At 34.8% G+C, this 13,828-nt stretch overlaps 1 protein-coding gene across 1 annotated transcript in view; it reads left to right on the plus strand.

Annotated features, from left to right (window-relative positions):
• Window positions 1–13,828, plus strand: part of M1AP (meiosis 1 associated protein) — a 57,641-nt gene that overhangs the window by 12,809 nt on the left and 31,004 nt on the right. Inside the window, exon 4 of the mRNA XM_064494363.1 lies at window positions 341–509. Coding sequence (XP_064350433.1) covers window positions 341–509 — 169 coding nt within the window. The remainder of the gene's footprint in view (window positions 1–340; window positions 510–13,828) is intronic.

Below are 13,828 nucleotides of genomic sequence, written 5' to 3' on the forward strand. Positions count from 1 at the left end.
GACTCTATTTCCTTTGTTTCCTAGTGAAATCAAAGCACTTTAAGCAGGAGAAATACTGCAAGTGATTCATTCAACCCTAAAAATACTAAAATAACACTGATGGCCTCTCACTGGTAACTTTCTGGGGTAGGCTCAGCCTGTTTGGAAGGGTCCTGTGATGATCTGCCCACCAGACCTCTCCCACCAGAATCTGTCAAATGAAATTTGATTTGCAAGTTACGATTAAATCCTCTTCTTTGCCGTAAAGACAATAGCCACTACCACAGATTTTTGCAGGGTTTCTGTCCTTCACTCTGTACATCAGGAAAAGTAGCCATGTGATTCTTTGATTTATTTCCAGATTACTGTTCTGACTTCACAGCCTGGAAAAGAGGTGGTCAAACAATTGGAGGAAGGACTGAAAGATACAGACCTAGTCAGGGTCAGGAGGCTTCAGGTGGTTGAGATCACAAAGGGAGTCCTTGGCTGTATGGACTCAGCATCCCCTGTTGAAGAGCCCAGCAGCGATGGTAAGAATTAAAGGAAAAGGTAAAAAGAATGGCAGAGGTTTTAATGAGCAGTCTTTTACAGGTTAGGAAGATTATTTTCCATGGCATTTTTATGTCATGAAATGAAATGAAGCCAACATACTTCACTGTGGTTCAGACAGGTGTTTCTAGGTGTGAAGTGTTGAATTTTTTAATCATATTTTTAATTTCAGAAACAATGTATGTTCATGTAATATTATAGATATAAAAAAGTAAAAATTCCTTCCTCCTCTAATCACTTTTTTTTATTTAAATATAGTCAGTTGACAATGTTGTGTCAATTTCTGGTGGACAGCACAATGCTTCAGTCATACATGAATACACATGTATTCATTTTCATATTCTTTTTTACCTTAAGCTACTACAAGATATTGAATATAGTTCCCTGTGCTATAGAGTATAAACTTGTTTATCTATTTTATGTATACCAGTCAGTGTCTGCAAATCTCGAACTCCCAATTTATCCCCTCCCACTCCCTTCTCCCCTGGTAACCATAATTTTGTTTTCTATCTCTGTGAGTCTGTTTGTGTTTTATATATAAGTTCATCTGTGTTTTTTTAATCGCTTTTAAGATATTGGGGTATCCCTCTTAATGTCCCATTAGACAGAGAGACAGATTGAGAGAGCGATAAAGAGATAGAAGTATTTTAACAAGATCATGACATACATAATATTCTATAATCCTCTTTGTATGTTGGACAGCTGTCTGTGTTAGTATCTATAGACCTGTCTCATTTTCTGCTGGCTGCATGATCTTTTTTACTGTGTGGTTGGACCAGTTTCTTTATTTAATTGCTTATTGATGAACAGTTAGGTTTATTACATTTTCTAGTAAAACCAATGCTGTATGAACAGACTTCTCTGTAGGGCTGTCTTCACGGGCTTATGACCAGTGCAGTCACACAGGGCCTTGTATTCAGAAAGGCCCTATACTTAGGATTGAATGCTCTTTGGTTACTTTCTCGGAGTTCTTAATAATTTTATCTTTGAATTTGTGTTTTGTAAGTGAAGTTTGATGGAACAATGGAGCATGTGCCAGAGGATTATAGATTTGGTTTACATGTGCCCCACCTCCTGTATCTTCCCCACTTCCTCAGAATAGGTTCTCAATCACCAGCTTCCCGGCCCTGAGGTCCCAAGCCTGCCTACCCCCACCCAGTGATCACTGGCACCCAAGTCCCTGCCAATAAATCCTACGTAAGTCATCAATAATCCTACACCTTCTAGAAGAGAAAATACTCAAACTGAGTCTTGAAGAACAAATAGGAACTAACCAACTGGAGGAAGAGGAAAAGGGCACTCAAAAAGGAGACCCAGAGGCATGAGAAAGCCAGATAAATCAACTTTCAGAGACATGCCCATGGTTCCCTATGACAGGAGCCTAGCAGCAAAAGTGAGGCTATAAAGGCAGGCAAGGGTTAGATCAAGAAAGGCCATCTATGCCCTAGTTCTAAGACATTTGGGTTGCATTCTAAAGCAATGGGAATTTATGAAAAGATTTTCATCACGAAGTCAAGTAGACATTCCCAAATTATGGAGTTTTAAAGGTTTCTTATCACTTAGATGTAACATCTAAAAGAAATGATACAAATGAACTTATTTACAAAACAGAAATAGACTCAGACATAGAAAACAAACTTACAGTCACCAACGGAGAAAAGGGAGAGGGGTAAATTTGGAATTTGGGATTAACAGATACACACTACTATATATAAAATAGACAAACTGTATAGCACAGGGAACTATATTCAATGTCTTGTAATAACCTATAATGGAAAAGAATCTGAAAAAGAATACATATGCATAACTGAATCACTTTGCTGCACACCTGAAATGTGAATCAACTATACTTCAATTTTTTTAAACTTTTTAAATAAACTCCTTAAAAATGTAATCAATAAAATAAAGGTTTTAATTTGTCCAACATTCAAGTTACAGATCACTCTCCAGCAGTTCCTTCTGGCCACATTGGCCTTCTCCAAGGTTCTGTACACGTGGAGGTGCCCACTATTCTTATACTATTGAAAACCTCACTCTTCCCTTCACCCCCTAATGATGTCAGGGGTTGGTAACCAACAATGTATTTCCCATCAGATTCTGACATGTGGATTGTTCCAGCATCATGGACCACTGACATTTTTCTGATGGGGGGGGAGGGTCACCAGCCTTGCTGTTTGGTGTATGAGCTCTGTCACCTACTACATACACACTGCTTTCCTCAAATCAGTCTCCTCACTGACTATCCTTTTGTCTCTGTTCCTCCACTTGTACTCTTTTCCCCTGAATTCTCTCTTCTTTCCTTTGAATTCCTTCCGCTATCCTCTTCCAGCCAAACCCTCCCCATCCTTTAAGCCCTAATTCAGGTTTGTGACTACTGTATTGATTTTCCTCTCCTTAGAACAACCACATCGCTTGTGATCTGCGCTGCACAATTTAGTGCTTAATTATATACCATATAGAATTGTTCACCATTGTTTTACTGTGTAATCATTTTGTCTTCTCACCTAAACTGTAAGCTACTTGATATCTTTTCTATCTGCATTAAACATTAGGCACTAAGCCCTGGGATTACGAATTTGTCTTACTCACTTCTGTGTCCCACTGTATCCTAGATTTTCAATAGATATTTGTTGAATGAATTGATGACAGTGATACCTGTAGAGTCTGTTCCTGATCTGTCCAGCATCCCCTTTCTCTAGTAACACCTCTACTTTCCTGGTCCCAGCATGGTCCATAACCCAGGTGAAGCAGTCATAGCTCTCCAGGCCACCAATCAGAGTCCTTCCCAGTGGGTTCTCAAACTGAATCTGTGAGAGAGAGGCTCTTTTTATTTCTCTTTGGCCATGGATAAATCTGGCTGGACTATGTCCTTTTCTCCCTTCAGTGACTGTACCCAGAAAGTACTGTATCTTTAATGGCACAGAGCTCAGAGTACTTTGAGGGTACCTGCTGTCTTTATTTAAAATACTCAGAGGCTAGCACTGTTTATTATTGTATTATTTATTTTTATCTTGGTGGGGGGTTGTAATTAGATTTATTTATTTTTAGAGGAGGTACTGGGGATTGAACCCAGGACCTCGTGTATGCATGTGCTCTACCCCTAGAGCTATACCCTTCCCCTCTGAGGCTAGCACTGTTTAGAAGAGCTTTACAATGCAGGAAACCAGCTTTCTATCTTGTGTCCCTGCTAATGATTCTTCCAGGAACTTCCTGTTTGCTTATAAATAATACATTATCCCATAAGTTGCTTGTAGTTCCTCTTTGTGGGTAAAGTGTGTGTATGGTTCATAGTTTGAAATCTTCCCAATTTGCCTCTGCTTTCCTTATGGTTAATTCCTTTATTCCATTAATGTTTTACTTTATCTGGTGTCCTTATCAAGAGATTAGCAAGAGCAACTTTTCTCATTCTCAGAAGGTTGAGGGCTCTGGAAGTTGGTTGCCTGAGCCTAAATCCCATTTCTATTACTTCCTACCTATGTCATTTCAGAGAAAGTACTTAGCCTGTCTAAGCCGTCTAAGCCTTAGTGATTAATTCCTGCCCCATGCAGTAGTTGTGGGGATTAAATGAGATCATGTATGTTAATTACTTAGTGTATAATAAATGCTTAGTGAAAGTTAGCTATCCTTAGTATTGATTTTTTTTTAATTTTTGTGTATGGATGGCTTAATATTTCTGAGATTTGTCATTAATGGCCAGGCCCCAAGTGGACTGTGAGTCACCTGAGGATAAGACTTTTACATCTTTGTGTCACCAGGATATATCATTCTGCTTGGCACATAGTAGATTCTTGAAAGAGTAAATAAATGAATGATTGGAAAAAATCAAATGATTTGTGAGAGATGGTGGTCACTCTCTCTAACATCAACTCAGATAGTTAGGGACATATCTCAAACACCTATAGCTTCCCTTCATAGCCCATGGATATCATGAATTGATTCAAACACTTCTTGAATCTATTTTTAACTTTTTAACTATGGTGAGATGATCATCAATTAAATAAAAATTGTCTACATGCCACTTTTCAAAGAAAGAAACAGATTACAAGGAAATGTTGATATTACAGATCAGTTTAAAAAGGAATTATGAGAATATGTCCAGCTGGTCTAAATTCTGCCTTCTTTTGTTCAGCCCTGCACAGTGAGAACTAGTTATAAAGATGACTCGGAGACTGCAAGATCCAGAATTGCTGAAGAAAAAGTGAACTTAAAAATTAAGAAGGTAGACTTATCTTTTAGAAAGTTCTTGAACAAGGTCTAAAATGAAAGGATTAACTTTGTTTTTCAATTTTTTAATTGAAGTATAGTCAGTTACAGTGTGTCAATTTCTAGTGTACAGCGTAACATCCCAGTCATACACATATATACATACATTTGTTTTCATATTCTTTTTTCATTAAAGGTTATTACAAGATATTGAATATAGTTCCCTGTGCTCTACAGAAGAAATTTGTTTTTTTATCTATTTTTATATATAGTGGCTAACATTTGCAAATCTCAAACTCCCAAGTTTATCCCTTCCCACCCTCTTTCCCCCAGTAGCAAAAAGGTTGTTTACTAAGTCTGCCAAGTCTGTTTCTGTTCTGTAGATGAGTTCATTAGTGTCCTCTTTTTTTCTTTTTCTTTTTTTTTAGATTCCACACATGAATATCATATGATATTTTTCTTTCTCTTTCTGGCTTACTTCACATAGAATGATGATCTCCAGGTCCATCCATGTTGCTGCAAATGGCATTATTTTATTCTTTTTTATCTCTGAGTAGTACTCCATTGTGTAAATATACCGCAACTTCTTTATCCGATCAATCCTAGATGGTTTTACAGTCAAATTCTGTCAAACTTTCAAGGAACAGATCATGCCAGTCTTATACAAACTCTTCTAGACGTTAAAAAAGAAAAAAAGAGAAAAAAGAAAACAACCCCCTCAAGTCATGGTAGAAAACCAGGCAAAAACAATGTAAGGAAAGAAAATGGCAGGCCTGTCCACTCATGAAAATAGATAGAACAATCTAAAATAATCTAGTCATATATAAAAAGAGAATACAGAATTGACCAAATTGGATTTACCTCAGGAATGTGAGGTGATTTTTGCATTAGAAATATATAAACTTAACCATGGAGGTGAAAAAAAAGCCCATACTCTGAAAACTATGAGAAAATATGAGGGAGATTAAGGATGATACAAATAAATGGAAAGATACCCTGTGTTCATGGATTGGAAGAATTAATATTGTTAAAATGTCCCTACTATCCAAAGCAATCTACAGATTTAATGCAACCCCTAAAAGTACCCATGTCATTTTTCACAGAACTAGAACAAATAATTTTAAAATTTGTATGGAACTACAAAGACCCTAAATGGCCAAGGCAATCTTGAGAAAAAAGAAAAAAGCTTCAGGTATCTTGCTCCCTAACTTCGGACTATATTATGAAGGTACAGTAATTTAAAAAAAAAAAGTATGGTACTGGCACAAAAACAGATACATAAATCAGTGGAACAGAATAGAGAACCCAGAAATAAACCTATGCACTTAAAGTCAATTAATCTATGATAAAGGAAACAAAAATACACAATGGAGAAAAGACAGTCTCTTCAATAGTGGTGTTGGGAAAACAGCACAGCCATGTATTAAAGAATGAAATTAAAACATTTTTCTCACACTGTATACAAAAATAAACTCAAAATGGATTAACAACTTAATTGTAAGACCAAAAGCCATAAAACTCCTAGAAGAAAATAGAGGCAGAACACCTTTTGACATAAATCATAGCAACATTTTTTTTAGATCTGTCTCCTAAGGCAATGAAAACAAAAGCAAAAATAAACAAACAAGACTTAATTAAACTTAAAAGCTATTGCACAGTGAAAGAAATCATCAGCAAAACAAAAAGACAACCTACTGAATGGGAGAAGATATTTGCAAATGATATGTCTAATAAGGGATCATTATCCAAAATATATAAAGGGCTCACACAACTCAATATCAAAAAAACAAATAATTCTATTAAAAAAGTGGACAGACGACCTGAGTAGACATTTTCCCAAAGAAGACATACAGATGGCCAACAGGCACATAAAAAGATGTTTAACATCACTAATCATCAGGGAAATGCAAATCAAAACCACAGTGAGATTGCACCTCACACCTGTCAGAATGGCTATCATCAAAAAGACAACAAGTAATAAATGTCGGTGAGGATGTGGAGAAAAGGAAACTCTAGTACACTGTTGGTGGGAATATAAATTGGTTCAGCCATTATGGAAACAGGATGGAAGTTCCTAAAAAAATTGAAAATAGACCTACCATATGATCCAGTAGTTCCACTCCTGAGTATATATCTGAAGAAAATGAAGACACTATAATTTGAAAAGATAGTGCACCCCAATGTTAGTAACAGCATTATTTACAACAGCCAAGATATGGAAGCAACTTAAGTGTCCATCAATAGATGAGTAGATAAAGGCGATGTAGTGTATGAAAATACAATGGAATATTACTCAGCCATAAAAAAGAATGAAATTTTGCCATTTGCACATAAGGCATGGACCTGAAGGGTATTATGCTTAGTGGAGTAAGTCAGACAAAGACAAATCCTGTATGTTATCATTTATGAGGAGAATCTAAAAAATAAAATGAATGAATATAATAAAACAGAAATAGACTCACAGATGCAAAGAACAAACTAGTGGTTATCAGTGGGTAGAGGGCTTGGGGGAGGGGCAAGATAGGGGAAAGAAAAGTTTGTAAAAGTTACAAACTACTATGTATAAAATAAATAAGATAAGCACAGGGAATATAACCAATATTTTATAATAAAGTTAAATGGCATATAATCTATAAAAATACTGAATCACTATATTGTGCACCTGAAACTAATGTAACATCATAAATCAACTATAATAAAAAAAGAGATGTATAACTTACCACATCAACAGATCAAAAGATAAAAATCATATTACCTTAATAAATACAGAAAAACATACGATAAAATGAACATCCATTCATATTTAAAAGAAAAATCTTAGTAAGCTAGGAATAGAAAATAACTTCCATAACTTGGCAAAATGTTTCAACCAGAAACCTACAATACGATTTTTACTGGTGGAATGTTAGAAAGATTGCCTTCAAAAGTCAGGAATAAGACACGTATATCCCATCACCACTTTGGTTCAACATAGTTGTTCTAGTCTAATAGTTAAGAAAAATACTTAAGGGTATGAAGATTGGAAAGAAAGAAGCAAGACTGTCTTTATTTGAAACATATTTGATTGGCTACATTAATAACCAAAAGAGTCTATGGAAAAATTATTACAATTAGTAAGAATTTAACAAGGTGGCTGGATATAAGATCAAGATACAAAAGTCAATAGCATTTCTATAATTAGAAAGAAACTCTTAGAAAATTCAATTTTTAAAGAAATACCTTTTACATACCCTCCTCCAAAAAAAAAAAAAAGAAAAACATTTAGGGAGGGAGGGTATAGCTCAGCTATAGGGTGTGTGCTTAACATGCACGAGGTCCTGGGTTCAATTCCCCAGTACCTCCATTTAAATAAATAAGCCTAATTACCACCCCCCCCAAAAAAACCAAAGAAATACCTTTTATAATAACAAAAAGTAGAGCATTTAGAAATAAATCTTAACGAAAGATGCATAGAATAGTTATTGGGAAAAGTTTAAAATTTTACTGATGTACTTTAAAGAAGATATAATTAAATGGAGCATGTTAATGGAGAGAAACATTCAAAATCACAAAGAGTCCATTCTTCCCAAAATGATCTATCAAATGCAATTTCAATCAAAATGCTATCAGAGTTTTTTTGATGAACTTGACAAGCTGATCCTAATGTATATAATAGAGGCTAAGATATATATTAAGGCTAAGGTTTGCCCTATCAGATATTAAGGTGATTATAAGGCTATTCTAATTAAGATAGTATTATATTGACACAGAGGTAGATTGTCCAGTCTAGGACAGCTGGGAGAGACCAGGGACAAACAGACATGTTACATGAAAACTTGATGTGCGGCTGAGCCAACATGGCAGAGCAGTGGGAAAGGATGGATCTAGTCAGTAACTCATACTGGAACTACCAGTATTCCACGTGAGAAAAATGATATTTGATCCCTGCTGCATGCCATTTACAAAAATACATTTTAAATGGTTTAAGGACTTAAATATAAAAGCTAAAATTTTAAAACTTTTACAAGAAAATATAGGAGAAAATTTTTATCACCAAAGGTAGAGAGGAGAAGGAATAAAGTTTGCTAAGCATAAAACAAAAGATTGGTAAGTATGAATACTTTAAAATTAAGAATTTCTGGGGCAGTCTACCCAAGCAATAGAAATAAAAGCAAGAATAAACAAATGGGACCTAATTAAACTTACAAGCTTCCTCACAGCAAAGGAAACCATAAGTAAAACAAAACAACAACCTACGGAATGGGAGGAAATTTTTGCAAATGAAACTGACAAAGGCTTGATCTCCAGAATATATAAGCAGCTCATACAACTTAATAAGAAGAAAACAAACAACCCAATCCCAAAATGGGCAGAAGACCTAAACAAGCAATTCTCCAAGGAAAAAATACAAATGATCGATAGGCACATGAAAAAAATGCTCAATATCACTAATTGTCAGAGAAATGCAAATCAAAACTACAATGAGGTATCACCTCACACCAGTCAGAATGGCCACCATTCAAAAGTCCACAAATGACAAATTCTGGAGAGGCTGTGGAGAAAAGGGAACCCTCCTTCACTGCTGGTGGGAATGCAGTTTGGTGCAGCCACTGTGGAAAACAGTATGGAGATTCCTCAAAAGACTATGAATAGACTTACTATATGACCCAGAAGGAATACTACTTCAAAAAGATAACCTGCACCCCAATGTTCATAGCAGCACTATTTACAATAGCCAAGACATGGAAACAGCCTAAATGTCCATCAACAGATGACTGGATAAAGAAGTTTTGGTATATTTATACAATGGAATACTATTCAGCCATAAAAAAGACAACATAACCCCATTTGCAGCAACTTGGATGTCCCTGGAGAATGTCATTCTAAGTGAAGTAAGCCAGAAAGAGAAAGAAAAATACCATATGAGATTGCTCATATGAGGAATCTAAAAAACAAAACAAAACATAAATACAAAACAAACAGACTCATAGACATAGAATACAAACTTGTGGTTGTCAAGGGGGAGGGGAGTGGGAAGGGATAGAGTTCAAAATTTGTTGATACTGACAGGCATATGTAGAATAGATAAACAAGATTATACTGTATAGCACAGGGAAATATATACAAGATCTTGTGGTAGATCACAGCGAAAAAAAATGGGACAATGGATATATGTATGTTCATGTATAACTGAAAAATTGTGCTCTACACTAGAATTTGACACAACAGTGTAAATTGACTATAACTCAATAAAAAATGTTTTAAAAAAAGAATTTCTGTTCATCAAAAGACACCATAAAGAAAGTGATAAGACAAATCATAACTGTATTTACAACTTGTATGACCAATAAAAAGAATGAGTTGGTGTCCAGAATAAGGAATATAGGAATGCCTGAAACTCAGTTTTTTTTAAAAAGACGACCTAATTTTGAAATCAATGAAAGATCTGAACAGGCATTTCACAGAAGAGGAACTCTTATGGCAAATAAACAGAAGAAAAATTCTCATTCTTATTAATAATCAGGGAAATACAAATTAAAACAGTGATAGCCCATTTTTATGCCCACTAGTTTGCAAAAAATTAAGAAGTCTCACTATAGTGTTCGCAGTAGCAGAGCATGGAAATTCTTATACAGTGTCAGAAAGAATGTAAATTGGTTCACAACTTATCATTTTGTTGTAAAGTAACATTCACAATACAGTACAATTCAGCAATTCCATTCCTAGGAGAATGTCGCCAGAAAAATTTTTCAAATGTGCACCTGGAGACATACAAGAATTTGAATATTGACATGATTCAAAAAGCCAAAAATTAGATGGAGAGCTCAAATATCCATTGAATGACATATGAATAAATATTATAAGTTATATTCACAAAGTGGAATATCATAGTTATAAAAATGAATGAACCAGAGCTATATATACAATGTAGATGAATCTTCAGTAATAAGAAAAAAGCAGATAACAAGGATATTCACAAGATACCTCTTTATAAAGCTCAAGCAAAACTAAAATAGTAAAGTGTTTGTTTAAAATAATAAAACTGCTTTTAAAAGGAATGATTTCTAAAAATTTAGTGTGGCAAGATTTCCCTTAGAGAAGGTCAGGGCAGAGCATACACATATCTTAGTAGCATTGATGATCTGTTTCTTAAGTTGAGTAAAGGATTCATGAGAGTTCATTCTGCTCTTAAGCTTCATGGCTTACATATATGTTGCATGTAATTTATTTGCATATAATAAAAATTTTATAATAGCATTCCAAAGAATGGCTAAGTAATAAATATGCCAAAACTAAAACGGCCACTGTGATCAATGCACTTTGGCTTCCAGAGGACATATGTCCAGGTTGACAGCAGGCTGCACTCACTGGGTATGTAAGTCTTTCAACCAGTTACAAATCATCCTAATGATGCTGTCAACCAGGCTCCATTTCTCAGCCTTGTACACAGGGATATCAGGTTCCCTTTCTAAGTGCTCACAAACCATCTGTTTAATATTTCCTCCTAGTCTTTGTCAGGGATCGATGTCAAGCTCTTTTGGAAAGGTATTTTATCCATATGTGTTCTCAGGAAACACCAAATGTTAACAACTCAAACACAGAAGATAAAGATTCATTGTCTCCCAAAGGATTCCAGGAAAAGAAGAAAAAAAGAAAAAAAAAAACAAAAAACAAAACAACCTTTTCTATGATTCCTGCTTGTCAGACTCCACATATTGATTTTTCCCCTTTCAGTGTCTTCGAAAGTGACCAGGAAATGCAGCTGTTCATTGAGTTTGTCTTTGAAAACTGCATTAAAGTCCTACCCCTGTGGCATTAAGACTAAATTAGAACCCCTACTGTATTTACTACCTAAAGACTTTTAACACAGAGAGACATTTGTTTATTTCATTAACAGAAGCCATGGTCTCAGAAAAATGACAACTCTTCCCTTTTTAAAAATTGAACTAAAGAATTTTTTTAGACTATAGTAGAAAATCAATTTGAAAATCAGATTTAAAAATTTTTTTCCTCACCAACTCTTTTGAGGAATAATTTGCCTATTGTAAGTTGCATCCAAAGTGTACGATTCAATGAGTTTTGACAGTTGTGTATGCCCACAAATCATCACCACAGTCGAGATACACAACCCTTCCACCAACCCTAAAAGATTCCTCTAGCCCCTTCACACCCCACGCCTCCCTCCGTCCTTGGTATATGCCACCTATCTGCTTTGCCCGTAGATTAGTTAGCATTTTATATAAAAGGGATCGTATAAATTGTATGTACTTCTTTTGTATCTGACTTTCTTCATTCAAATTTAAGATTCATCCATGTTGTTTATATCAGTAAATAATTGTTAGTTTCTTTTTATGCCATATATTATTTGACCATTCTCCTGTTAATGGACATTTCAGTTGTTCCCAGTGTTTGACTGTTGTGACTAAAGCTGTACAAACATCTGTACACAAATCTTTGTATGGACATATGTTTTTATTTCTCATGGGTCTTACTGTGTTTATCGTTAATCCTTTCCCATCCATTTACTTTCAACCTATTTGTGTCTTTATACTTAAAGTGTATCTCTTACAGACAGCATGTAATTGGGTCTTGCTTTTTATCCATTCGGTTCATCTCTGCCCCTTATGGAGCATTAACATTTATCAGAAGTATTGCTGTGGTTGGATTTAGGTCATTCTGTTTTTTGTTTGTGCTCATCTTTTCCCTGCTTGCCTGATTTCTTGTAGATTATTAAACATTTTCTGAATTCTATTTCAATTTATCAATTGTCATTTAGCTACATTTCTTTGCATTGTTTTTTAGTGGCTTCTCTAGGGATTACATTAACCAGTCTTAACTTACATTTAGAGTCAATATAGTACACTTCACATAAAATGTAGAAACCTCAGGACTACAGTTCTTTACATAAAATATAGAAATCTTGAAGGGATTAAAATATATTTTTAAACTTTGTTGCAGCCTACTTAGAATTAGTATAGAACCATGTCATGTAAAATACAGAAACTTTGCACTAGGTCCATTTATCCCCCACCCCACCACACACAACATTGTCTTTTTTTTTGTAGTTGTCATGTGTATTACATCTTAACAAGACAGTGTTATAAATTTTTGCTTTAAACAATCATGTGTATGTTTTAAAAACTAAGAGAAAAATAGACTTTTATATTTATTATTTCCAGTGTTCTTCGTTCATTCCTAAAGATCCAGCCAACTTTCCTTTGGGTATCATTTCCTTCAGCTCAGAGAATTTAGTATTTCTTGTAGCATGGTTCTTGTAATGACAAATGCTCTTAGCCATTATTTATCTGAAAATGTATATTTCACTTTCACTCTTGAAGGATGTTTTTCTTGTATGTAGATGTATGGGTTGACAGGATTCTTTCTTCTTTCAGCACATGAAATGTGTTGCTCCACTGTCTTCCAGCCTTCCATGGTTGCTCAATAAAAGTCACAGTCCTTAAATCACTTTCCCCTTTATGTAAAGGATCATTTTTCTGGATGCTTTCAAGAATTTTCTCTTTATGTTTGTTTTTCAGCAGTTTTACAATAATGTGACTAAGCACAGATTTCTTGTTTGGGCTTCACTGAGCTTCTTTAATCTGTACATTTATATCCATAAGCCAGTTTGGGAAATTTGCTGCCATTATATCCTCAAATATTTTTTTCTGTCTTTTCACTCTCTGGGACTCCAATTACCTACATGTTAAACTTTTTAAAATAGTTCCACAGTTCCCCAAGGCTCTGTGGTTTTCTGCTTGTTTGTTTGGTTTTGTCCAAACTTTTTTCTTTTTATTCTTCAGATTAGATGATCTCTGTTGATCTACCTTTAAATTCACTGACTCTCACCTCTCATCTCCATTATGCTTTTAAGCTCATGTGGTGAATTTTTTGTTCAGATGTTGTATTTTTCAGTTCTAAAATTTCCATTTGGTACTTTTTTATATTTTCTATTTCTCTGTTGATATTTCTTATCTTTTCATTTATTGTGAACATATTTTCCATTCCTTATTGAGCATAATTTTAATTATGCTGCTTTGAAGTCCTTGTCTGGTGACTCTAACATCTATCTTTGTTATCTTAGGGTCTTTGCATCTATTGATCATATCTTCGTTTGAAA

Source organism: Camelus dromedarius, chromosome 15, assembly GCF_036321535.1.
Source record: "Camelus dromedarius isolate mCamDro1 chromosome 15, mCamDro1.pat, whole genome shotgun sequence".
Lineage (NCBI taxonomy): Eukaryota > Metazoa > Chordata > Mammalia > Artiodactyla > Camelidae > Camelus > Camelus dromedarius.